The 25,381-nt window shown below is 44.0% G+C and overlaps 1 protein-coding gene across 1 annotated transcript in view; it reads right to left on the bottom strand.

Moving 5' to 3' along the window:
* hmcn2 (hemicentin 2) overlaps positions 1-23,569 on the bottom strand; it is a 59,698-nt gene extending 36,129 nt beyond the window's left edge. Inside the window, exons 1-22 of the mRNA XM_037098615.1 lie at positions 23,244-23,569; positions 20,389-20,459; positions 19,462-19,620; positions 18,604-18,726; positions 13,095-13,266; positions 12,879-12,985; positions 12,676-12,796; positions 12,316-12,579; positions 12,073-12,217; positions 11,523-11,644; positions 11,015-11,287; positions 10,446-10,587; positions 10,001-10,128; positions 8,634-8,747; positions 7,674-7,832; positions 7,395-7,589; positions 5,427-5,522; positions 5,169-5,296; positions 4,925-5,069; positions 3,325-3,437; positions 944-1,103; positions 615-774 (exon numbers count right to left, since the gene is read on the bottom strand). Coding sequence (XP_036954510.1) covers positions 615-774; positions 944-1,103; positions 3,325-3,437; positions 4,925-5,069; positions 5,169-5,296; positions 5,427-5,522; positions 7,395-7,589; positions 7,674-7,832; positions 8,634-8,747; positions 10,001-10,128; positions 10,446-10,587; positions 11,015-11,287; positions 11,523-11,644; positions 12,073-12,217; positions 12,316-12,579; positions 12,676-12,796; positions 12,879-12,985; positions 13,095-13,266; positions 18,604-18,726; positions 19,462-19,620; positions 20,389-20,459; positions 23,244-23,502 — 3,356 coding nt within the window. The 5' untranslated portion in view covers positions 23,503-23,569. The remainder of the gene's footprint in view (positions 1-614; positions 775-943; positions 1,104-3,324; positions 3,438-4,924; positions 5,070-5,168; positions 5,297-5,426; positions 5,523-7,394; positions 7,590-7,673; positions 7,833-8,633; positions 8,748-10,000; positions 10,129-10,445; positions 10,588-11,014; positions 11,288-11,522; positions 11,645-12,072; positions 12,218-12,315; positions 12,580-12,675; positions 12,797-12,878; positions 12,986-13,094; positions 13,267-18,603; positions 18,727-19,461; positions 19,621-20,388; positions 20,460-23,243) is intronic.
* Between the last annotated feature and the right edge of the window lie 1,812 nt (positions 23,570-25,381).

The following is a 25,381-nucleotide window of genomic DNA, read 5'->3' as shown; positions in this document are numbered from 1 at the left end:
TTTACTGCTGAAGCACCCCAGGGAATCCAAACATCAGGCAGACAGGGCTTGTATCTCTTCCTCTGTCAGTTCGTTTTCCTCCCCTCTTCCTGGCACCCCCCCCCCCCAACTCCACCCCCACCTTTTCCTTCTTCCTGGCCCCACACAAGTCATACTGTAAATGAGTCACCGCAGCTTTCAACCCACTCCCCCCATTCTTCTATCTGCCCAAAACCATTTCGGTCTGGGTGTCTGGCCGCGAGAAGCTGTCTGTCATCTATGCAGCCTGTGTCCCAAGTCAGCCAGCCTGTCTGCACCCAGAGTTGACCACACATGAAAGCAAGCATCAGCGAACCATGTGGGACCAGATGTTCTTCTTCAGTTAGCCAAACTGAAGCCTCCACACAGCCCTCTGGCAGACTGCTGCTGCCTCTGCCTAGCTGCCCTTCAAAAGGCATCACTAAATGCACCCCGAACATGTGCAGCAGCTTTGAACAGCCGCCAGCTAAAATCCTGTAAAAGCTGAGTCAGATGTTAGCAAAGTCAGGGGTATGGTATGGTGAGAACCTTTCGTTCCATGATGTTTAACTAATTTTATTGGATCATTACCAGAGTGAGGTAAGACTTCCTCTTACCCAGCTGTGACGGGGGGGATGGGATGTCCATTTCTGCTCCACGTGAGGAGTGGAGAGGGACTCCCCTCGGCCTCACACGGGAGAACGACCTCTGTTCCAACCTCCGCAGCCATCTTCACTGTGTTGTCATGGCCACTCACACCCATTATTTTCGGCGTGGCTGGAGAGGATGAAGAGAGGAAAAGTGAGAATACCATGTAGACTATGTTCAACTCCAAACAGGAAGTCGTCCTGTCAAACATTATATAGTGTGTAGACGGAGGTCGGCCTTTGTTAAAATCAAACATTGCTATGTTTGGGCGACTGCGGTGAAACATTTATTTGCTCACTGTTGACACTGAGCTGGACCTCTCGGCTGGCGTAGCCCACAGGACTGGTGGCAGTGCAGATGTAGATGCCTGCATCCTCGGTGGTGGGGTGGGGGATGAGGAGGTATCCATCAGGCTCAGACTGAAGGGAGGAGTGGTCCCTGGGCAGTGGCTGCCTCCCCTGGAGGAAATGCAGGCATGAGACCATCCAGAATCTACTGTAGATAAAAGCTGTTTGCACAACAGCGCTGGGACACTAAGCTTAGTGTTTACAGCCCAACCTTTGATGTCTAATGTAATTAGCGAGCACCCCCCCCAAGCTCACTCTCTATCCCCAATGCATGCACACATGAATGCCGCCTGCTGCACACGCACTTGCTTTGAACATAAAATTGCTTTTACAGATTCACTTTTATCTGACAAGAAATTAAATCCACTTGACTCGAGAGTGCTTTTCAGGCAAGGGCGAGGAAGAAAAATCCGGCTCATTTCAACAATATGTAGGGGAACAAGGGCACGTTGATCTCACTCAGTAACGCTGACTATGTAGTGGTGAATGGTAGGGATGGGAGGATATATGTTTCTGTTGAGTATCGGGATCAAAACACTCAGGATGAGTTGATCATGGTGAAGATGGTGGTGGTCCAATCGTCCTGTATGGATTTTCTGATTTCTTTTGAATTGCGACCAAGGGAACCCTGCATCTTTCCAGTCATTCCATGTTTATTCTCCCAAAAATAAGCTAGGTCAGATGTGTGTATATGCTGTGGATTCCAAACTACAAAACAACAGAGAGATGAGGCTTATTTATCATGTATCTCCACAGGAGGACCCTATGATCTATGACCATATTTAAGATTGTCTGAGTCTTTTTCACAAAAAGCATGTTCAATACAAGGAGACATTTTTCCTATCTGTGACACGTACTTGACAACCTTCACGATTTTGCTGTGAAACTCACATTTTTTATTGCCCTCTCCCAGTTTCCTCCTGGGGTCACAAGTCTTCTGTTTTTCTCCCAACTCCCAACAAATTTCACACCATTTTTTCCCCACTTTTAGTTCTCACAACGTGTTTCTGGCGCTATACAGCATGTAGTGTAGTGTACTGTATCGCCTTGTCCTCCCAGTGAGTGACAGAGAAATGAAGAGAGGAGAATGAAATACTAAAATTTCAGATGACGTGGGAAGAAGAAATTCATTTGAAATTCAGTTTTCAGTTGATCACAGGGGTCACACTGACTTCAATCACCGTTGAGGGCTTATAAACACAGTGGCATGCACAGACTCTCTAAGGGGCAGGCACAAAAACAGAATGAGAACTGATTATATATTACATAATATATTAGCTTATGCCAGCGATTAACACAAGTTCACACCAATTTACAGTCACGAGAAATCAGGAAACAAAGTCTGTGAAATGTGGCCTCCTGCTTTGGTTTTCAAAATACTCCCTATTTTTTATGAGCTGAATGCTGTGATGTTACAGCAATATTCTTACATATCTTAGAATAATGTAAGAAAATATATATATTCTTGGTGAAATTTGATGAGTTTTAAGAGATTTTTTGATAATAATGGATAATAACCTAATTACCGAATTACTTAATTAATAACCTAACTACTTTGGCCAGGATAATCATCACAATAAATGTTCACATTGTCCACAATATGTTTAATCTTTTTCTCATAAACAAGGTCACATCCCTGACTGCAGTGGAAGAATGCATTCCACACTTTTATACTCTAATGTGGATACTGCCTAATGATCATGCTGGTTTCACGCCGGTTCAGTCTGGATGTAAATCACCTTTGATTCTTTTCTTCACAGGTGTTGTACTAAAAGGTAGTGCAAGAAAGGCTTGAAATAGATTCCTAAGGTGTAACGATGATTTCTCGCTGCAATATGGTAAAGTTGCCATGGTTACAGCTTTCCTGGTCAGGCTAATCAAATCAAATCAGATCAAACTGTTAATGTCGGCTGGTCAGACAAATCAAGGAAAAATAAAGGAGAATGATCAATAAAAATAATTTGAATAATTATAAATGATGATTACTACTATTATTATCACTATAGTAATTCTAGTAGTACTTACATTCATATTAATATTAATAATAGCCTGATTGACAAGTTTGGTTCAAACTTCGTAAGAAAAATCAAAATCTCATCACCATTGCTAATCTGGAAATGGATCTTTTGTATGACTGTAAGCTGATTCTATAGCTATTAGTCTTCATGATGATTAATTATAAATGAATGAGTTTCAAGTACAATCCTCACTAGATAGTGTGGGAATGAGATGTAGCAAATTAGTCACGCCCTGGATGCATGATGGGTTTATGGGATGTGGCCAAAGCAGTCATTAATAAGAGCAGATTTGGACTGCGAGTGTGACCTCCTACCTTGGACCAGACGACTTTTGGCTTGGGAACACCGCTGGCCTCGCATGATAGTGTGATGGCTACGCCCTCATTGGCTATGTAGTGGTACGGACCAGCGTTGATCTCAGGGGGCACTGTGGGAGAAGTAGGTCACACAACACAGCTGCCTGACTGGCCGTAGAGAAGCAGGCCTACAGCATTATCACTGGCCTTAGTCAGCCAGTGGAATCAGCGCTCGAGGCATTTCTTCATTACAACCCGATGATGAACCGTAATCTGGCCTGTCTGTCATTACATGCCTATGAACAAAATGGCCCTTACATCAAAGCATGCAGTAAATGAAGCCTCTCACTATGATGACAGCAGGTGGTCAAGTCACTGACATATTGTTGTTTTCCATCCTGAGTCAGCACATTGTTGACCTGACTGTCTAACCCATAAAATAGGGTTCAAACCTGCAGTGTCTCAACATCGAGACTTAAAGGACAACTCCACCAATTTAAGACATTAAAGTGTGTGTAAAGGTCTCGGTGAGTACTACCGCATATGTGAAAAAGTAGAATAAAGCCTTTTGTGGCACCTTGTAATCTGATAAATTTCCTCCTCTGATGTTACTCAGCGACCACGCTGCATTGTGGGTAATGCAGACACCTCATTTAAAAAAACAGCTCATTGGGTCAACACTGTTGGACTCATTTTGGACAGTTTAGTAATGATCCAAGATGCCACTATTTTTATTAAACACTTTCTTCCTCCAAACCTGGTGCCTAATTGTCCCACAATGCAACTTAACCACTGAGCGCCATCAGTGGAGGCAGTTCATCAGATTACATGCAGGTTTCTGTGGAGCCACAAAAGGCTTTAACCTCCTTTTTTCACATATGCAGTAGTAACTTAAATGTCCACAATGAAAGAATTATCCTCCAAAAAGAAACTGAATCATTTTCTTTCTTCTTGGGAGTCAAGTGATAAGATTGATACCTCTTCTGTTAGCTAAATATGAAGCTAGAACCTGAGATGGAAACAGTTTAGCTAAGCACAGAGAATGAAGGCAGGGTGGAACAATGCATATGAATATGCTAAAAAGTTGTCATTTTAGTTTAGCATGTTAGCATGCTAACAGTGGCTAATTAGCACCGAACACAAAGAGCAGCTGAGTCTGATGGAAATGTCTGAAGATTTTGTGGTATTTGATTATAAACCAAATCAAATGACATTCAATATGTCGCACCGCTTGCAGGGCTAGAAACTATAGCAGTGCGTCTCCAGCTCTGAAATGTACATATATATATATATATATATATATATATATATATATATATATATTTATATATATATATATATATATATATATAATTTGTTTGAACTGTACACAATGAAATAACACCAGTGTGTGGTTTTATTTTATCGACTGGAACTACTTCTCGTCCAGGCTAGATGACTTCCCTGTGTATCTGCATGTTATATCAGGACAGAATCATGGTAGCCATTTCCCCCTGCTTCCAGTCTTTTTGCTAAGCTAAGCTAATTGTCTGCTAGCTCTAGCGTCACAGTTAGCATACATGAATTACTGACATTCTCTGAGCAAGAAGGCAATTTTTTTATTATTCCTTTAACTCACTGTGGACCTCCAGGCTGACTGTGATGTTCATGGAGCCTGCTACATTCACCGCGGTGCAAACGTAAGTCCCAGCATCCTCCGGGGTGGCTCTCTCAATGTACAAGCCGCCATCACTCCTCACGAACATCCTCCCAGTCAGCTGAACCTGTGCAGAAGATTAATGACTGCTGTCAACACGGGAACATGGCGATCATCTGCTTAACATACAATATGTATTTGAAAGCTGAATACGAGTCAGTCTTACAGGTTTTCCATTTCGGGACCAGTGTCTCTCTGGAAGAGGTATTCCATCCAGCAGCATGCAGGGAATACTGAGAGACTGACCGATGCCAGTGGTGATGACTGGAGCACCTTGGGCCAAGAGAGGGGGCTCTGCAGGAAAGGGAAGTGTAAAGACATAAACACTAAAGTATTTTAAGGCCACAGTCAGCTTCATAGTTGCAAAGGTTGTCTCTAAACCTTGGTAGTGCAGATCGGGATAAGAGAGCTTAGACAAGCCTACCCAGTCCAGTGACACTAACTCTGGCCTCAGTTTTGATGGTTCCAAACTGGTTCTTGGCCTCGCAGATGTACAGTCCTTCATCATCCAGCCAGACACCTGTGGAACAGACAGGAAACCAGCTACTTAAAGGGACAGTTCACACCGGAATCAATTGTAGATATTTTGACATGATGTATATATTGCCCAGAAAGGGAAAGTGTAATTCACTCATGGACGTGAGTGCTTGGGATATAAACATTAATGGTGTCTTCCTAAACTGAGCTGTAACATTAGCTAGCTTAGTGACTTTATTCAGTTAGCTTCTTCGCATAAGTAGATGCACACTTGACCCTTCCCTCTTGCACTGTGATACATTTGGCCTGTGTAGTTTAGTATAGGGCAGTGACTATTAATCTGTCCTTTATGTCCTTGTTCAGCTGATTAGTTGTTTGGTCTACAAAATGTTAAAATAATGGAGAATGTCGGTTAGTGTTTCCCAGATCCTTACATGACATCCTCAAATGTCTTGTTTTGTCCACAACCACAAGATAATCAGTTTATTATCATAAAAGCGTAAAAAAAACCCACAAAATACTCGTATTTAAAAAGCTGGAATCAGATAATTTTGACTTTTATTGCTGAAAAAAATACTCAAAACGATTAATCAAATGGCAATTAATTGAATGGCTGACAGCTTATCGATTAATTGTGCAGCAGTTCCAACATGAAACTGCTCACAACAAGGTCTGTGGATTATCTAAAGTCACCAGGTCATGGTTTCTGGAAAGAGACATTGCTCATGAGTTTTTTGTTTTTTGTTTTTTTCTGGCACTTTGAGTGCCCCAGAACCATTTTCATCTAGTTCTATGATGTCTCCAAAACTCTGCAACTCAACCCAGAACAATTTCATATATACACACTGCCAGAAAAGGATGTTGTTGCTTGTTTATTTTTTTTATTTTATTTTTTTTGGGAACCACATCTGACATAAGGAGTGTCCTGGTTTGTCCTTACACTTACTAAGAAAGAAAACAGCTTATCTAGAAATGTAATTCCTTGTTAATAGCATTTAAGTCCTCTACTCTGTAACAAGTGGTAGTATTGGTTCGACTGTGCTGTAATTAAGAGATAAAAATAGAAAATAATGGGATTAATAGGTTTGGCTCAGCTGCCGGCCTGCAGGCACACATGTCCCACTCTGCAAACTCTCTGGAGATCACATGTAAGGAGATCAACATATGATTCACTTCCAGTGTTTAGACAGTCAGACCGATGTTTACATAGGAGATGACAGCACATTAAGCTTTAAAGGAGCAGAAGAGCGAGGGATGGTGGAGTTTTTTTTGTGTGACGCAATACGAACGGAGACGTTTTCTAAAACAATAGCAGGTAGAAAATAAAGCCATCTGCAACAGATGGAGATAATTAGGTCAGACAGCAGCCACAAATGGAAACTGTGACAGAAGCAGACCATGCAAATATGTCTGTTCCTGTCCAATATAATATTACACTCACGATAAACATTTAGTCTCAGGAGAACAAAGAATCACCTTCAGTGGGCAAGATTAGTCATATTGTAAATAAAAAGGCCTCCAGAGTACACAATTTAAAATCTCCTGCTCTGAATATAGTCTCTAAAGGAAGGAGAAATAGACAGACAAAGGAATACCACCACCAGTGGGATGATTATTAGCACTAAAGTCAAGTTAAGTCGTTGACAGAGCAGAAGAAGTGCTTTTAGCATGATGGATACATAATGCTGTGACAGTCATTGTGTTACTTAATAGAAGGTGATGAGATCCTGTTGCCAACCTTTCTAAAGAAAACATTAGCTGACTTTAATATGAAAGGCTGCACCTCTTCTATTAATAATCACTCAGAAAGTTTTCGGCCATGCCATTGAGTGCAAGGCAACCGCGAGGCTGTATCAAGCTGCACTGCAGACCGAAGCTCTTTGTTGCTGAGATGGTGTTTTTCTGGAGAACTCACTCTGGATTAGAAGATGTCCATTTTCCAGCTGCATTGTTCGACTGTGGCTGTCTGTCCTCGTAAGAATCTGTCTGCCGTCCTGTCTGTGCCAGGTCACTGTCGGCTGCGGGGAACCCCGGGCAACGCAGTGGAGGGTGATATTCTCCCCAACGTTGGCTGTCATGTCGACCGGTGCCTCAGAGAACAATGGGCCCGCTGTGAGGAGAGGGGTGGATTTTCCTTTGTGTATATTTTGTGAGAAAAATAAGCTTCACGTGGAAAACTGGAGTGTGGGCTCACCTCCAACCTCCAGACTGACAGTGCCGGCAGAGGTTCCAACAGGGCTGCTGGCCACACAGGTGTACTGACCGGCGTCCACCTCCTGAACCCCCCGGATGTGAAGCGTCCCGCGGTTTACATCCTGCTCAACGAAAGGAGCGGAGCCCACCTCAAGCTCGCCTGGAAAAAAATGGGACAGTTCAGTCACTATCTATTCACCACCGTGTCGATGAAGAGTCAGGTGCAGTTTTGTAGTCCATCAAACTGGCACCTTACATGTGAAAAGACACTTTTTGCATCCTGGAGCCATGCTACTCTCACATTTGCACTGTTTTATTTTTATTACTATTGCCGTTTGCCGCATATTTTGGTCGTATATATTTCTTTTTTACATTGTTGGCATTCTGTGGACAGCAAAGGAAAAATTTGATTGTACAGAGAAACATGTTTTCTCACTGTGCATATGACAATAAACACTTTGAATCTTTGAATCAAACTTCAAATGTGTTTAGTCTAGTAGCTACAGTGAAGATTTCCTTTTTAAAAAGGATGTTAATATTGTCTTTTCATGTCAATTTGGGATCTTGGCCCTGGCAATTGCACTTATCAAACTAGCAGAATGGATTAATTTTTCAGTAGTTTTAAAGTTTTAAAATACAACCGCGGACAAAAAACCCACCTGACTCCGTCTTGAGTGATTTCACTCGCTCTACTGCACGTTGAGGTTACAAATAATTTATTTCAAAATCAAATTATAATTTCAGGGATTCCAGAGTCATGGTGTACTTTGGATGAGCTGTATGGAACCATTCTATGTTTCTTTTCTTTTTAACACAAGTCCCCACCTACTTCAGTTGCTCAGGAAAATGCTCCAGCAATGTTTTGCAGACTATGAAACCTCACCCAACTTTCCATCCTCATAGGGTAAGGTAGATAATGATTACATTTTCCTTTTTGGGGTGAATTTAGCCTTTAACTTACCTTTGAACCAGTGGACAAGAGGAGGTGGGGAGCCTGTGGCTTGACACTCCAGTGTCGCGTCACCGCCAACAGACACAAGTATGACCTGCTGTGTCACTGTTATTTTAGGCACCTCTGAGGGAATGAAAAGAAAGATTTTTCATTTTACAGCAATCATTCACTAGATCTGCATGTAGGCCACTATATCTGGAGATACCAGAAAAGTAAGGTTGGCTTAAACCAGCAAAGGCTGCGCAATAAACCTGCGGTAAACATAAAACCCTAAGCTTAGATTTTACACACATTCTGAGCCAACAGAGCTGGGAAAGATGCTCTGGGAGCAGGCAGAAAGCGGAGCTGAAAGGATGAGCTGATCCATCTCACAAGGCTCTCTCGCTGCCTTGACAGATCAATGTTGTTAAAAATGACATTCAGAGACAAGTGTGTATAAAACTAGCATGCCCCAGGAAGAGGCTGCCACAGTCTATTAGTGCTGAGGTCTCTGTCAACCACCAACTGACATGCCATGACAGAAACTTGAGGCCTACGACTACGAGCTCTCACAAAACAAGCAGAGGGATGTTTCTGCTGTGTGAGACGGGGCAACACGTGGCCTCACTCGCTTGTGCTCTGCTCGGAGCCGGTATAGAGCTTACACTGAGTAGCGATCGCTCACAGATTCACAACAAATGCTCCTGGAGAATAGACAGTGGAGCTGTGTGATTTTGGGCTAAACTGACTTGATTTGATTCAATTCTGCCTCTCAGAGCCCTGTTTGATTCAATTTCCAATTCGGTTAGATTCAATTCAGGATGATTCTGTCTTTTAATTACAAAACCAATTTTGCATGGATATGAAAGGAATTCCAAGAGAAGTAATTTTCTGTCCTAAGCGTTTAGATAACATCGTGTTCATTTTACAGTTAGCTGTCCCCTCCCTCCTCCCTACGTCACCACACTTGTGTGACAGCTTTGGTTTTTTTTGACACAGCTCTCTTCGCCTCTTTCTTTTCCTCACATGTTTTATCACTTGACCTTTCTGGTCGTATAAGCTGTCAGCAGGAGTGATGGAATGGAGTTCTCTGACCTGATTTGATAAAGTGGGCATGGATTTCTTTTCTCTGTTACTGCACGAGCAAGGGTGGAGTGACATGGGTTACTGACCAAACCAAGTTATTTAACATCTATATCAATCTGAGACTATCAGCAGCAGCTTAATAGTTCAGTGGTTTTGGATGTACAATTTGCCTTTAGATAATTAAATATGATATTGCTATGGTTTAAGCATCTTATCAAAAATGCTACAGTGAGAGAAGAAGAATGTAATTACAGATGTAGGTCTATGTATGTCAGTAATGAACCTCACATCTGCAGCTATTCTTAACTTACCTGCAAAGGTCAGCGACACAGACTGAGAGGCAGTCCCAACTTCATTGGTTGCCAAGCATGTGTAGTTCCCAGCATCCTCTGGGAGGGCCCCTCTTATGTTCAGAACTCCATATTGATTTAGACTCAACCTGTATCACGCAATCGACAGAAATCCTGTTTGTTGAACCTTTTCAGATTACATGTGCAGATGCAGGGCAGCAATTCATCTCTGAACCTTCCGCTTCGCCATTCTCGGGTATCATGAGAGAAATATTTCTTTGAATATGTATTTTACACCGACATTTAAAGTAGCTGTGGTTTGGAAACGAGATTTCATATCAGGAGATGTAAAATTATGCTGTGATACAAACAAGATGTGGCAATCGTGCATGTAGTCAAAGTGGAATGTAATGGCTTTCTGAGACCTCTGTGCCGGAGGTGTTGAGTGGGCTGAGAGTTCCCTTACCTCGGCCGATTAGTGAGGAACATGTTTCCATGGCTCCAGAAGAGCTGGGGAGGGGGGGAGCCGGACGCAGAGCAGACGAGGCGGATCTCGTCCCCCCGGGAGAAAGCCTGGCTCTGGGGGTGAACTACCACAGAAGGAGCCTCTACAATTCAAACAGAGGCAAAGTGCTGACAATGACTCAGGGCCCTGTCATCGCTACATGATGTCATTTATGACTTCCAAATCGCAAGTTTAACAACAGTAAACTCCTGATGATGTCGGCTACAATGCAATTACTAGCAATCAATGTCTGACTTCATGACTAGGGGATCATAATGACGAAATGTTAATCATTTATTTGGCTGCTTTTGAAATTCGTTATAAATATATGAGCAAATGCCCACAAAAGGAGCAACATGCATCAGTTCTGTCGGATGAAAAACACTTTCTGACGAGGGAGTGGCTCGATCTGACTGCGAGGAGGCCGAGCCAGTGATGGAAAACAGATGACGAGGGCCTGAGGGGAGCCATGAGGCCCCGCTGTGTTAAGTGTTTAAGCATATGACCTGCAGCGTATCATGCTACCGTACCTGGGACGAGAAGCCACACGGTGATTCTGCTGTCTCCGTGAGTGTTCGTGGCCACACAGTGGTACGCCCCAGCGTCCTGAGTCCGCACCCCACTGATCTGCAGGGATGAGTCGGAGAGTACCTTGACCCTCCCGGCGCGGGCCCGGATAGTACGACCCGCTCGGCTCCAGGTCAAGTTATGCCGCATAGAGCCTTCAACCTGGCAGGAGAGCACCGCCACGCTTCCCACAGAGGAAGTCACGTTCACTGCCCGCCTCAGGACTGGAGGAGGCTCTGTTTTAGTGGAAACATCAAACTGCTGCTATCAGCGGTGAATAAACAGTGCAGAAAATGTTTCTGCTGGCAGGCTTTGCATCATGTTGATGTTTTAGCCCTCGAATCAAAGATAAAAAAAAAAAATGTCTGGAACTTATTTCAAAGTCTCGCTGTGACTGTGATGTATGCAGGCAAAACATCTGAGGAGGTGTGTGTTTGTATTATGTGTGTGTGTGTGTGTGTGGTGACATACCTCTAACAGTCAGCTCCGTTAAGGCACGTCCCTGTCCGGCGCTGCTCTGTGCTATGCACTCGTACAGGCCTTCATCCTCAGCTGATGCGTGTGCAATCTCCCATGATGCAATGGCAGAGTTCCTGTTAGAAAGACACGCTCGGTCCGTTGGCTTGAGTGTGACAGCAGCACTGAGATCCTATTCTAGGATCACATTCAATTAGTACCTCTGGCACACACACGCACTGGGAATAGTTTTCATCCCGAGTCAGCTTCACTTCATGAACGTAATTCAAAGCAGAGCATCAACACGGGGAAAGAATAGGCCCTTTGTTAATTTTTCTAGATGACACAATCGAATATGTAATGTTCACAAAATTGACTTTGTATACCCGTTTCCTGACGGATGAGCCAATAAAAGTCAAGAGTCTAATGCTTTACAGACGCGGTAGGAGTAGTGAGTGACCTAATTAGTGTTTTTCACTGCAGTTAATGAGTACATGAAGTTGCAGCATCTGAGGAAGGCGACTAAATGTAACAGAATGCTGAAAAAAACAGAGGACAGACTCACTGAAAGGACCTCTCTTCTCCCAGTGTGATCCCATTTCTGGTAAATCTTAGCCTGTAGGGAATGTCGCTCTCCACTGAGCAGCCAATCACAGCTGGCTGCATGTAGAAGCCCTTCACCACATCAGGCGTGCTCACAACTGGGGGATCTACACAAGGGAGGAAACAAAAGTTAAAGGTCACCAGAGAGATTAATGAGGTGTGAGAGACACTGCAGAGTGGCTCTGGTGGAAGGGGGTTGTCTCGCCTGGAACGATGTTGGTGTAGGAGACACTGGACAGCCTCTGGAAGCGGTAGCCCTCCTCGTCTTTGCCTGTCACCTTGATGAAGAAGCTCTGGGAGGGGGTGCGGAACTCCGGGAGACTCCACAGTCCTTGCTGGCCGAGGTCAGAGGGCATGGGGACGGGGATGGTGCGTAGGGAGCGACCCGAGCCGGACATGAGCTCCACGTGGCTCAGCTGCCCGGGTGGCTTCAGGCCCGTGCATTTCAGCAAAACATGAGCTGGAAGTCCTGAGAGACAAAGAAATATCGTCATGTTTTCATCGTAAAACACTTGTTCTCCTCGTCAAATACGACTCAGGAGGTTAAAGGAGCCATGTCCAGCACCTTTTATTGGCCTCTCTCTGGTGTGGTTGAACTCCGAAACAGGTACACTGGAAAAGCCGGCTCGGAAGTCAAGATTGCTGACCCCTGTGACCCTCAGAGTATGGCGCCCACTGCAGCTCGTCTTTAGAAGGAAGGCAATAGTTTTAATCCAGCCCACTGTCATTAAGCAGTAGTAGTAACATATATGTTCACCGGAGCAGTACCTTCAGTGTCCAAGCCCCGGGCCTGGGGAACTTCAGGTTGACGACACGAGCAGAGTTTGGAATGTTCAACAGCTCTTTAAGGCCCTGCTCTACACCAACTACACGGCCTGAGGAAAAGAGCACAGTAATGTTAACTTTGGTCAAATATCATTCAAAATGTGAAATACAACTTCTCTTGTTTGGTGGCAAGAAAGAAAACAGCATTAACGTGTCTACCGAAGGGATCGCTGAGCTCAATTTGTGGTCCTGGTCCACTGAGCGACACGGTGACCTCTCGAAGGCTGGGGTCAAAGGGCACTTCCCACTTGTTCTCCTGGCCTCCATCGTGGTTGGAGGACAGCAGGTGGACCTTCATGGCCTGGACCGTCTCCTCCACCCACTTCAAAACCTGGCGGGAGGAGAAAAAAAAAAAAAAAAACATCACACGAACCGTAACAGAGCTACATGTCCCGCCGGAGGCAACACACGCGTCAGTCGATGAGGCTGACTTAGAGAGATGACAAAGAGCAGGAAGGACACCATGTTGGCCTTTCCCTGAAAGTTCCAACCAGCCTCTTCCCTACCCAAAGGCTCAGGCTGGTCTTTGTCTCTGCACTATTCTTTCATTGCAAAACTATTCCTCAGAGGGACTTTGCCTAAACAAAGGAAAAGTGGAGCATTTCGACTGTCAAACTGATAACACGCAGTTTTCTGCACTCCCAAGCATGTATTCCCAGAGGAGCGTCTCTCAAAGTGGAAGTCTGTCAGGCAGAAGTCCCCCTCCTACAGCTTTCATGAATCATAAGACATGTTCCTCAGAATAGAAAGCAGTGGATGTGAGGTAGGGGTGTTCCTTTGTTCTGGAAATACAGTAAAACCATGTATTCCACAGAATCAACTTGACTAATAAGCAGGATCATACATGGCAGAACAAGCTGGCCGATTCTCATTTTTCTGTTGAATCGGTTAAGCTTACTAAGCCAGATGAGGTCAGACTGTGACACATTAGGACTGCAAGAGGCTCACTTCTTAAATGAGTCATTCCAGTGCTCAGAGCGAAGATTACCTAAAGTCTGACAAAATGGTTGACAGTTTGATTGCATTTAATGGCATAAATGATCATCTCTGAGACAATGATGTCCCTCATTGGCTCTCCACAGGAATATCCAACACTATAGAATTTCCGTTATGACAGGTGCTTGACCTTCTAAGTATAATCACGATGATGGTTTTCAGTGAGAGCACAGTTTTCCTTTTGTTTTGTCTAAAATGAACACAGAAGCAGAAGAGCCCATTGATATTCCGCAGTCTCATTTCAGTGGTCTCAGCAGACCAACAATCTTCCGTCTTCCAAATGCTTAACAAGCAACTGCTGTCTAGTATTTGTTTTTGACCTCATACGCAGAGACATTATGGCTGAGCTGCGTCTGCAATGAAACAAAGTGAAAACATTTTTTTTTTTCAGCGGGCTCTTGGAGACGGAGCCAACGGCAACACATTTTAAGACATTTATGAAAACGAACGAAAAACGGAGACAAGGAGAGCCTTTGATAATTGAATTATCAGGCCTCCGCTTTTTGTCTATCAGGTCCACTGGGTGCTGACAGCAGCTGGTTCCTCTCCCCGTTTTACAACTGGAAACAGCTGTAATGTCTGCCACATGTGCAGCCATCACCAGCAGGGCAGGAAACTGCTAAGAGGTGACCTACATCTGCCCCAGGACAGTCTATTACTTGTGCAAGAGCGCAGAGATGAGTGGGCACGACTCTGCCCTCAGACCTCAGATAAAAGGATGTGGAGTGCAGAGATGGGACGACTCGCTGTCCAGGCCGCGGCAGGTCTGCAGGAGCACGCTGGGTTGTGCAGCCACTCCCTGCCCCAACCTCTGGGAACGCAGAGGATCTTGAGTCCTGTGAAACCTCATCCGGCGTGTCTCAGTCGAGGGCTGTTACAGGAAGGACCCCCCCTCTGCTATTCATAGAAGCATGACAGATGGGCCGGAGAAGAAGGGTTAGCTAAGGCTGGCGTGATGCTGTATTCCCTTTACTTGTTCAGGTACATTACCAGCGGAAGAAATCCATGGCAGTGAATAAAGGAGCAGTTCACCCAAAACTGAAACTAATTCATCTACCCACCCACATGCTGCTAGAAAGTTGGGTGAAACTGTGTTTCACGGCAGCATTGCAGATGTTCCTAAGCAACTGAAGAAGCTGGGTGCACGCTAATGCATTTAGCTTAGCAGCAACAGAATAAATAACGTCTTTTTCGAATCGGTTTGAAATCTCTGAGCGTCCCCCCTGTAGGACTCAAGCACCTTTAGTGGACGTGAATTTGACGATTGGAGTTGCCATTGCCAGCTGAGGCAATCTGCTGGACCGATTCCAAAACGTCTGGTAAAAATGAATCGTGTGTCATCATCATCATAGTGGTATTAGGGGACCGGATGGGCTAAGGCTAGCTGGTTAGCATGCTAACTTCAGAAGACATCTTTGCTGAGTACATAATGACTTAATTTCCATTTTTGGGTGAAGCGTTCCTTTAAACACAACAGCTTGACTCCAGACCACACAGTGGGCAGGGGTCAGTTTAGTCCTTAGCCAAGTTTAAACACCATGCCTTGAGACATGTGCAGGATGATGTCCCGCTACAAATCAAGGTTATTAGAGGGAATCAGTCCCAGGTGGACCCCCTGCCTCTTCTCAGCGGGAGTCGACACACCTGCCGAGGCTGTGCCTGTCACAAGTGGCCTGTATTTGAGAGCAGCAGCTGCTACATAGATGGCGCCTTTGTTCAGTGCGCTCAGGAGGACAAGTATAAATGTTACCTGGGTTTTGTTTTACCAGCTTCTCACTTCACTGCTGCCTCCACGTAATGAGGAAACCATAAGTGCAATGGTAAGAATGACTCTTAAAGGCACTTGAATTGAGTGTATGTGCAGCCTGTGATGTACAAACTGGCCATATCCTTCACCGCACATGCTTCTTTCAAACCCTCTGCAAGCACACATCACAGCAGACATTGTCTGGAAGCTAAGAAATCACAGCCCTAATTTTTGATCAGTGCTTCAGGCTGCCGATGAGTAAGGATGGCATCATTATCATGAGGAGCGCAGATCACGGTCCAAGTCTGACAGCACATTAGCGGATCTTTCTTGTCCACACTCTTGTTGGCTTATCCTCTCGTTGATCATAACCAGACCAAATTTAAAGAGTGTAAAGAGTGTGATGTGTAGAGCTGACAATGAGCTGCTGTGTGAAGACTTGGAGCCAGCTTCACTGGGCAGCTGTGTTGGAAGGAGGGAGGCCATGACAGATCATATCCTGGGATTAGAGAGTAAAATAAGGGGTCTGTTTTCACTCCCCCCTTCCCCGGACGCCACAAAAAAGATTCTGTATATTTGATTTGGCCGCACTTTATTAAACTGCTATTAAGATAGGAATATTTTGGTTAGATTTATACTACTTCTGAGGTTTTTTAGGATTAAAGGATTTGCATTCATTTGGTAAAAGCTTGCCACCCAAGAGCTATAATCACACAGGTCTAAAAACCACTGACATTCACTAATTCATCATGGATCCAAGAAAAATACATGCAATTTGCTTGGAACAGTGCGCCGAGAACATGTCAGTGTACTTTAGGCTACTTTAGCACAAAGCCATGTGGGGTGGAGGTGCGAGGGCCAGAGTGAATTAGGAATCCTGTTCGCTTAATGCCGCAACACAAAATGACATTCAGACACTTCTGAAACAGCTGGCAGGATTATAGAGTGATAATGAACCCAGCGGCCCCACACACAGGCATTGTATGTTTAGCTACATGCAAGCATGACTTGACAGGAAACAGACCTGCGCACACACACAAACACAAACACATGTGAGTTCAGAGGTTCAGTGGGCCACCACTTGGCCCCCGCTCAGCGCTGCCCAGCCATCTCCTGTGCTGACACGCAGGATACCAGTGTCTCTTCCAAAGGAAACTCTGGCTTCTTTTACGTCTGCCTGGGAAGTGAGCCCTGCTGTCTTTGGCTTCTGAGACTGGGCCTCTGTTACATGCTGCTTCCGATATTAAAGAGTCACTCACCCGTATCATATGACCAGGAAGTTTAATATCAGCTTTAGAACCGTTTGATTACTCGAAATGAAATCACTATTATTACATCAGTGGGTCAAATGGGATGTGTTTCCCTCCCACCCCTGCTGTTCTCCATTATTAGGTGACGTATAACCCTTTTGATATTGGTATACTCAACAAGGAATTAAAGGTGTAGGTGGCCAGAATTTGAAGGTACCGTAGCTCCAAACTATAGGGGCAGCATATCACTAGATTAAACAACAACCGCTGCTCTTTGCTAGCTATCTCTGGTTGTAGTTAGCTTTAGCTAATTACATCTGTTCGTTGTGGAGCCAGTGGCCTCATTAACTGGCTGAGTTTTCCTGGACTGTGACCTCGGGTCGCCGGGAGAGTCAACACAGGCATCGGGGCTCAGCTCAACCTGGCTGGGACTGAACACAGCCTTTAAGGCCGAGGGAGGTCATGTTGAGGACATGCGATGCAGTATGGCAGAGATTTACAGTGTCTCCAATCTGGACTACGATGACAAGACACATCAGGTGGAGACGGGAGAGGTTTTAAGTGACAGGGGAGAGAGAGTCGGGCATCAGCAGTGGTTGAAACCATTTTTCAGGGTTTTTAATTTGTAAATGTCAAGCGTGAATTAAGCTTTTTTTAAGCGCTAATAAAGCTATTAAATGATGAAGTATTTAGATGAAGAATGGTGTGTATTTTTCTGATTAGTGAGGAAAACAGGTTAAACTAGAATGGCACTCAGCAGAGTGCATACCTCAGCCATGGCCTCAATCAAACCTAATCCAACATCAAACGCGATAGCCCTGTATCACTATAAATTTCAAACCACCCATTACTGCTTAAGCATCAAATTGTACTCATAAATACCAGGTGAATAAAGTCACATCCTTTGGACTGTCATGGAAAATCCAACTCGAATCCTTCACAAAGAAATCCACAGTCCAACAGCACTAAACAAGGCATAATCATCCACAGCCTTATATAGGTAACCAAGAGAAGGGGAAGTTAATTTTTCACATCACGTTACTGTCTGGTGACATATGGCCAGTAAAAAGTGATTAATACAGGTAAATTGCAACACATTGTTCCATAGAGCCCCTTTAAGAAAAAATTCCAATTGTGTGGTGTAAAAGAAAAAACTCCCTTTATCTGGATTCACAACAAAAGTTAATGGGGTCGATTCTAGTCCAAGACCCATCCTCCATCCAAGTTTCGTGGAAATCCGTTCAGTGGTTTTTCTGCAATCATGCTGACAAACCAACCAAATATACAGACACAGGTGAAAATGTAACCTCCTTTGCAGAGGTAAAAATAGCTCCTTTCTTGACTGATGTGAGTTAATTATGTTTGCTTATTAGACTATGCAGCAAACTCACCACTTTCACCCATCTCCCAGCTGAAACTAAGGGGGCTATCGGACAATCACCTCTTGTGGCACGAAGTGGTATTACAAGACTGGACGGACCAGGGCAAGCTAGTTAGCATGCTAACTTCTGTGGACATCGCTGCAACACAGCACACAGATGTCTTTGACATCACATCATTCCATGTTTTTAACTTAAGTTCTGGCCACATCTTACACATTTCCCTTTCAGTGTGTATGAACGGGTTTAACAAGGCTTTGGTCATTGCAGTGCCATGTGCTCTGCAGCACTCTCACCTCGTTGACCTGCTGCTTGTCCAGGTGAAAGATCTGTCCAGACGAGGTGGCAGCGATCTCCTCATAAGCCCTGTAGCCCGGCTGAGAGCGGTCCCCACAGTCCCCGGTCAACACAAATACCACCTGGGAACGAAGGGGGCAGGAGAGTTAAGAGGATTACTACCGTTCACTGTTTGCTTTCTACAGACTCGCTTTCACTTGGCTCCAAAGTGACGCTAATGCTCATTGTCATGCTTCACGCCAAGGCTGAGAAAGAGTAACTTTGAAGAAATTTTCCCTCGCTCAGCTGAGCATCGGGGAACTTCATTGGAATGTAGATCTTTTCCCAGCATGCCTCTCTATCTCTTTTGTTACAGCATGTGATAAATGCAAAGACACTCAAAACTCTGTGGATCAGGTATTTAAAGCTTCAGCTATGTCTCAAGAATGCAATCCAGGCACCCCAAGTACAAGAAAATGTGTCAAACAAAAAAAGGAAACACTGAAAAAAAAAAAAAAAGTTTATGATCGTGGCTTAATCGTTTAAAAAGGCAACATGTTTCGACCACTACATCTTTGTCAGGGCTCCAAACAGAACTAATGGTCGAAACATGTTGCCGTTTTTTTTCTCGGATTTAAGCACTATAATTTGAAGTGCCTGGATGGCCTTCAACCAGTCTTCTCTTTGCCTAGCAATAAAACATTACTGGTTAAACCAAACTAACGAAATGCTTGCAGCACTGTTGTTTGTACCATCGGGGGGCAATCTCAATCATACGTCCGATCACTGACATTGAAATCATTCAATTTCCAACCTTGGACTGATTCAGTATGGATGCCTGAGGTCCTCACAACCCTGTCCAGTTTCTGTTTCTGTACCTGTGACTGACGGAGCTGCACCAGCTGCAGAACATCTCTTTTCAGGCGGTAGTCTTTGGCTCTGGCATCAGTGAAGACGTAGATAAAGGATCCAGGCAGAGAAACCTCCAAGGCTTTCTTGATGGCTCCGATACTCATCTCAGGACAGTCGCCCCCACCCTGTGTGACAGAATCTCGCATGATCAATGACTTCTGGAAAACTCTAAATTTGAACTTTCTGTCAACTTGATTCCTCATTTGAAAACAACTCACAGAATGCAGATTTTGCACACTCTAAGATCAACAGGTGAGCAGGAGAAGACCGAGGGCCCACATTTAAAACTGTAGGCAAAACTAAGCAAACTCTTGAAAGAAGAAACAAGAAAATATTTCCATTATCTAATAACATGCCAATTTCTAACTATTGATGCTTTAGGATACATTTCTTACTTTTTATTTTTTTTAATAATTAATTGTTTCAGGGGAATACCATAAAGGGATCGTGACTCATTTTACACCCTTTTTTTTTTTTTTTTTGCACCTAAGCTAAAAGTGTTAGCGCGTACCCTGTCTGAAGGTGGTGGAAGAGCTCAGCCATGCATTGAGGGTTTAAATAACTTCTCCTCAAATCAATCTGGGATCTCGAGGTTTGCAGAAACTTAGATTATTCTCGAACAGCTGTGAGGAGCCCTTTTATAACTCTTTCGGTTTATTTTTACGTTTTTAAACAAGTCCCCATCTACCTCAGTTGTTTCGGGGAATGCTGCAATGCTGTTTTGCTCTAAAGCTCCAGAACTGTTTTGTGGATGACAGCGCTTTCTTTTGGTTTTAGTAGGTCTCTTCCTTTAAGCAATGGTAGTCCCACCCAGCAGTACTCGATTAAGTGTGGAACAACACATGTCTGACCCAGTCTGACAGCATAATAGCTTCATGTGTTCTGGTGCCCACCTGGACAAACAGCTCCTGCAGATCCTGTTGGAACTTCTTGGGGTCGGTGGTGATGGACACAGGGCCGATATCTGCGAGGGGAGAGTACATTATGGATATCTTCAAAGAACCCACACAGAGACTTTTGAATTGAACTAAATCAAATCAAGCGAGCTTAATCAGAAATGTGGTGTATGCCTACAAATATTCATCCCAACTGAACAAGCGCTGAGGTCTAACTTGTCTGGATTTTTCTTCAAAAACTCAACAAAATAACTCTAAGAACAAAGGGCTTAGTTGTCCCCTCTCAGCAGTTCAGCGTCTGTAAACAGTGAAAAAAAAAAAAGCATCTGCAGCATCAAAACTCCTTCTAAGCCACAGCATAATTTATCAGGACCAGCGTGATGCCCTGTAGCTTTTGTGCACGACATGAATATCAATCACACGCGAAACACAACGCGAGAGGGGCTGGTGCACTGAGAAATAACAATGCTCGGGTTTTATTTTACACAGATCTTTGCAATCTGGCCAAAGTTCAGACGACGACAGAATAATCATTTTCCGCGGCTGCAGTCAGCATTTTCTACCGGGGCGACTTCCTCTGGTTCTCAAGCAGCAACATGATGGATAAGAGCCTGTCAGGGCCTGACACGTACTTGGACGCCTTCTGGGGCCAATCGATGGAACAGTAAACATTAACTGATACACAGAGAACACACTGTTTTTTGCTCTAGAACACTGTTGTCCATAAACACAAGCCTTTCATCGTAATTACTGCAGAAAAGACCCTCATCAGGTTGGGTGGAGCCTCATGATTTCTGGGTGTCTGTGCTTGTCATTCCAACTGTCAAGTACCATTTTCAAATGTCATCGTCAGGCTAATGATACACAGCGTGCAGACGTGTGTCAAGCTGATGATATTTCTAACTCATCCTCAATCTATTTTCCAACAGTCGAGGCTTTCAAGTCCTCGTCTCCCCCTCTGGAGCGACTGTAAAACACTGACAGCGCTGTCACGCCTCTTTGTCAGCCGCTGCGGCTTCTTTGCAGTCTTGGAAGTTTACAAGGTCCCCCAAGGGCAGGGCACATTAAACACAGACAGAATGTGTGGTGTTAGTGCAGCCCACCAACCTCCCCCCCAAACCCCACCACCACCCTGGCTGGCTAAACTGGGGGGCTAGGAGGCTTTTCCGGAGGCTTGGATGCAGGAGAGGGAGGGGTGAGGAGGGGGGTGATTGGGGTAATTACACACAAGCAGACAGCATATGCTTCTCATCAGCGCTCAAACACCCTCCCCCATTAGAGCACTCTTATTTTCAAGCTTTCCCGTGTAGAAGGACAGATGCAGGGAGGGTTAGAGAGGGCTTACCTGTCCCACAGACCCCTCGCAGTGTAAACCTTACATATTCCTGTCCGGCGTCCTGGAACAGTTCGCTCCATGTAAGTGGACCCACACCGCTTAACTTGCGCTACATGCGCTACAGTTTCTGAGATGAGCTGTGGTTTGATGTTTCTGTCATCTCTTAAGAGTAAAAACTCAATTTACTGAGCTCTCATGACAGCTCCAGGAAACTATCAAGCCAGGGGGGAATGTAACCTGGAAATGCTGATTTTATAGTTATACAAAGAGGAGGCTACCGTGGTGCCTGTACCTGGATGGACCCGGCAGGACAGTCTGACAGTTCTGGCATATTTGCTTTCTTATTCGGCATTGTTAAGAGTAACAACACGTTATACTTTAATAAAAGTAAAGATATAAAACTAAAGTATTACTCTGGTAAAAGTGAAAGTAACCAATACTGAAACTACTTGAGTAAAAGTCTGTTAGGTTTAATTAGTAAGTAAAAGCAGTAATGGAATGTAACTAAGTACATTTACTCAAGTACTGTAGTTAAAAGTACTTTACCTTACTTACCAGTATTTCCGTTTGCTGCTACTTCATACTTCCACTTCACTGTGTTTTGAAGGCAAATATCATACTGTTTACTCCACTATACTTATTTAACAACTTAGTTACTGGTTACTTTGCAGAATACATGCTGGATCAGAGCCAAAGTAGTGTATTTTCAAATTCTTTTCACCATTGAATTATAAATCAGTGATTCTGATCACCAGAAAAATGCTAAAAAATCAGATCAGGTGATGAGTCGACCAATAATCTGCAGTATATACATACATGTAAATATATGGATCTTCCAGTTTTACTGGTGCTTTTGATACTAATGTACTCTTGATATCAGATACTTTCACTCAAGCACTCCTTCATATGAGTGACTTTCACTTTCACCAAGTGTTATTTTAACTGGATATCTTCGCTTTCACTCAAGTATAACTTTTGGGTACTTTTTTGAGTAAAGGTCAGTCATAAATATATTCATATAAGTATATACAGTCCACAGGTTGACTGATGATCAGCCTGGCAAATCACTAGATCTGATTCCATATTAAGCACCTATCCGTGTATAGGAATCCATATTTGTTTGTTTCTTTTTTTTCTTTTTTTCTGACTGCAAAAATAATAAATTCATTTTAAAATGTGCTGCTTTGGCTCTGCTGAAGCCTGTCATGTGTAAAATAACAAGTAACTAAAGCTATCAAACAATTGTAGTGAAATAAAAAGAACAACATTTATCTTCAAGATGCCAGATTGGAAGTTACACAGTAGCAGCAAACTGAGATAACCAAGTAAAATGAAGTTTAGTTCTTCTTAGGGAAATTTAACTTAGGTACAGTACTTGAGTGAATGTACTCTGTTACATTCCATCACTGATCTTAATCAGCCCATGTGCATTAATTCACCAAGAATTCAGGACGACCACAGTCACAGGAAATGGACCTCCTGTGAATGGGGGTTTATGAAAGAACAAAGTGTGTACCTGGGTCATGGAAGGGGACCAGGACAAAGTTTTTAATGGGTCTGGTCCTCCGGTTCAGGGTCTTCTCCAGGATCCGCGAGGCGCCCTCTATCACCTGTTTCAGATCGTCGTACATGGAGCCGGTAACATCGAACACAAAGGCCAGAGTCGAGGCGCTGTCACCGGATCCATCATCCTCCTCAGCCCGGGGGACTGCCAAGAGCCTGTGCGCGCTGACACAGAGCGCCAGGATGAGACACTTTAATAAGACGCCGCTCATTTTATTTTAGATTTACTGCATCTGTCTGCTGGAATGAAGCGAATCACATAAAAAAAAAGAGAGAAAAAAAAAAGTTAAATAAAGTTTTGAAAAGTTTGGTTTTCAAAGCAGTTAACAGTCTGGGACTGCTTCCAGTCGGAAGAAAAGATATTTGGAACAATGCGGCTCAGCTGAAACACATCAAAATCCAGAGTAAAAGACTTCCACTGGAGTACATCCGTGCGTAAAGTTTGGAGGAGCGTGCGGACTGGCTCTGTGCTGGAGAGCCCCTGGAGAGCTGGTGCTCTGACGCTTCAAACGGGGGCGGAGATGGGTATTAAAAGGTTCCCGAGACTCAACCTGATTTTGTGTGTGTGTGTGTGTGTGTGTGTGTGTGCGTGTGTGTGCGCGCCCGTGTGTGTGCGTGCCTCGACCCCACTGTTACTTCCCGGCTTTAACCCTATCCAACATTCCCCCCTCCTCAATTCGATTTTCTCCGTAATCGCCGTGGGCCCCGAGAGACGTGGCTTTTTAACAGCTTTACGCACATTACCAGCGGAGTCTGGAGTCTGTATTATGGACATGCCGAGAACATTGTCTCAGTAACAGCCTCGTTTTTATAAATAGGCATAGTTTATATTCAGCTGACACCAATCTAATTTTATACGCTGAGAAATATCCCCCCGCATATGAATGGATAGAATGGCTTGACATGCCAAACACAAATGTCACTGTCCCTTTTAACTGTGCTGCTGATCTAGATAGAAATGTCGATAAGTATATATTATTGTCATTGATATACAGTGTCCAAGGTGATCAGACTACAATGGTAAGTCAGCCGTGGTGTTTTGTTAATGATTCAGCATCTTCCCCATAAGAAAGTGGTGGGAGCCCAGATTATTCCTGCTCTTTCATTTTAAAATCAGCATCTCCTTCACTGCACTAATTACAGAAGCTGCCTTTGAAACCTCAGTATGTTACAAAGAGAATCAAACAAGCACCCAGACAGCCCTGGACCCAGAACTCCTCCTCACTCTTCCTCAGGTGTCCGTGATGAGAGGAAAACTGACAGCAGGTCTGAGCAGCAGCTTCCACACAAAAAGCCGCTGAGCCCCCTTATTAAGCCACCCATCAATGACAAGGATTCACACCTTTATGTGGTCCATTATTCATTATACAACCACACAGTGCAGGCTTACACCACAGAGTGGGTTGGCATGTGAGATTCTGTGTTTCAAAGCATGACAAGAGCTTAACGGGAGATTAATCCCTGTTAGTGAAGAGGCTCGGTGCAAATCTGAACAGCTAATGTTCGAAATATTGAAGACTGTGCAATCAGGGGGGTGAAGTATTGGAACCCCTTGAGATGAGATTCATTAGAGATAAAAGGACACATTCTGCAAGCACACATCTGAGCAGCAGAGCATTACGCATTAAACAAAACAGATCCTTAAAGGAACACTTCACCCAAAGAGGATATATTAGACACTATCTACTCACAGCCATGTCAGTGGAAAGTCAGGTGACGTTTTGCAGTACACAGAACATTTCGCAGCAAAACAGCGTTTTAGCGTTCTCCTTCAACAACGGTGAAGTTGGTGGGGACTTGTTTTAAAACGCTAAAAATAACCAAAAAACTCACATAAAATGGCTCCGTTCAGCTCGTCCAGGTTTATCCAAGTCTCTGCTGAAGTGCTGAGATTCCAGATTGATTTGAAAAGATGTTATTCTCACTCTTGACACATGGTCAAATTTCTGCACCCACTTCAGACAGGGTGTGTGCTAACTCTTTTAGCTTAGCAGCTACAGCTAAGATTTCAGCTTATCAAAGGGTGTAAATAAAATCTTTTTGAAGATGATTGAGCCAGGTGCCATAATCTGGGGTTGTTTTGTTGCTTTG

The sequence above is a fragment of the Acanthopagrus latus genome, chromosome 5 (genome assembly GCF_904848185.1).
Source record: "Acanthopagrus latus isolate v.2019 chromosome 5, fAcaLat1.1, whole genome shotgun sequence".
Taxonomy (NCBI): domain Eukaryota; kingdom Metazoa; phylum Chordata; class Actinopteri; order Spariformes; family Sparidae; genus Acanthopagrus; species Acanthopagrus latus.
Note: the sequence above shows the minus strand (reverse complement) of the source record. Positions and strands in the feature narration are given on the sequence as shown.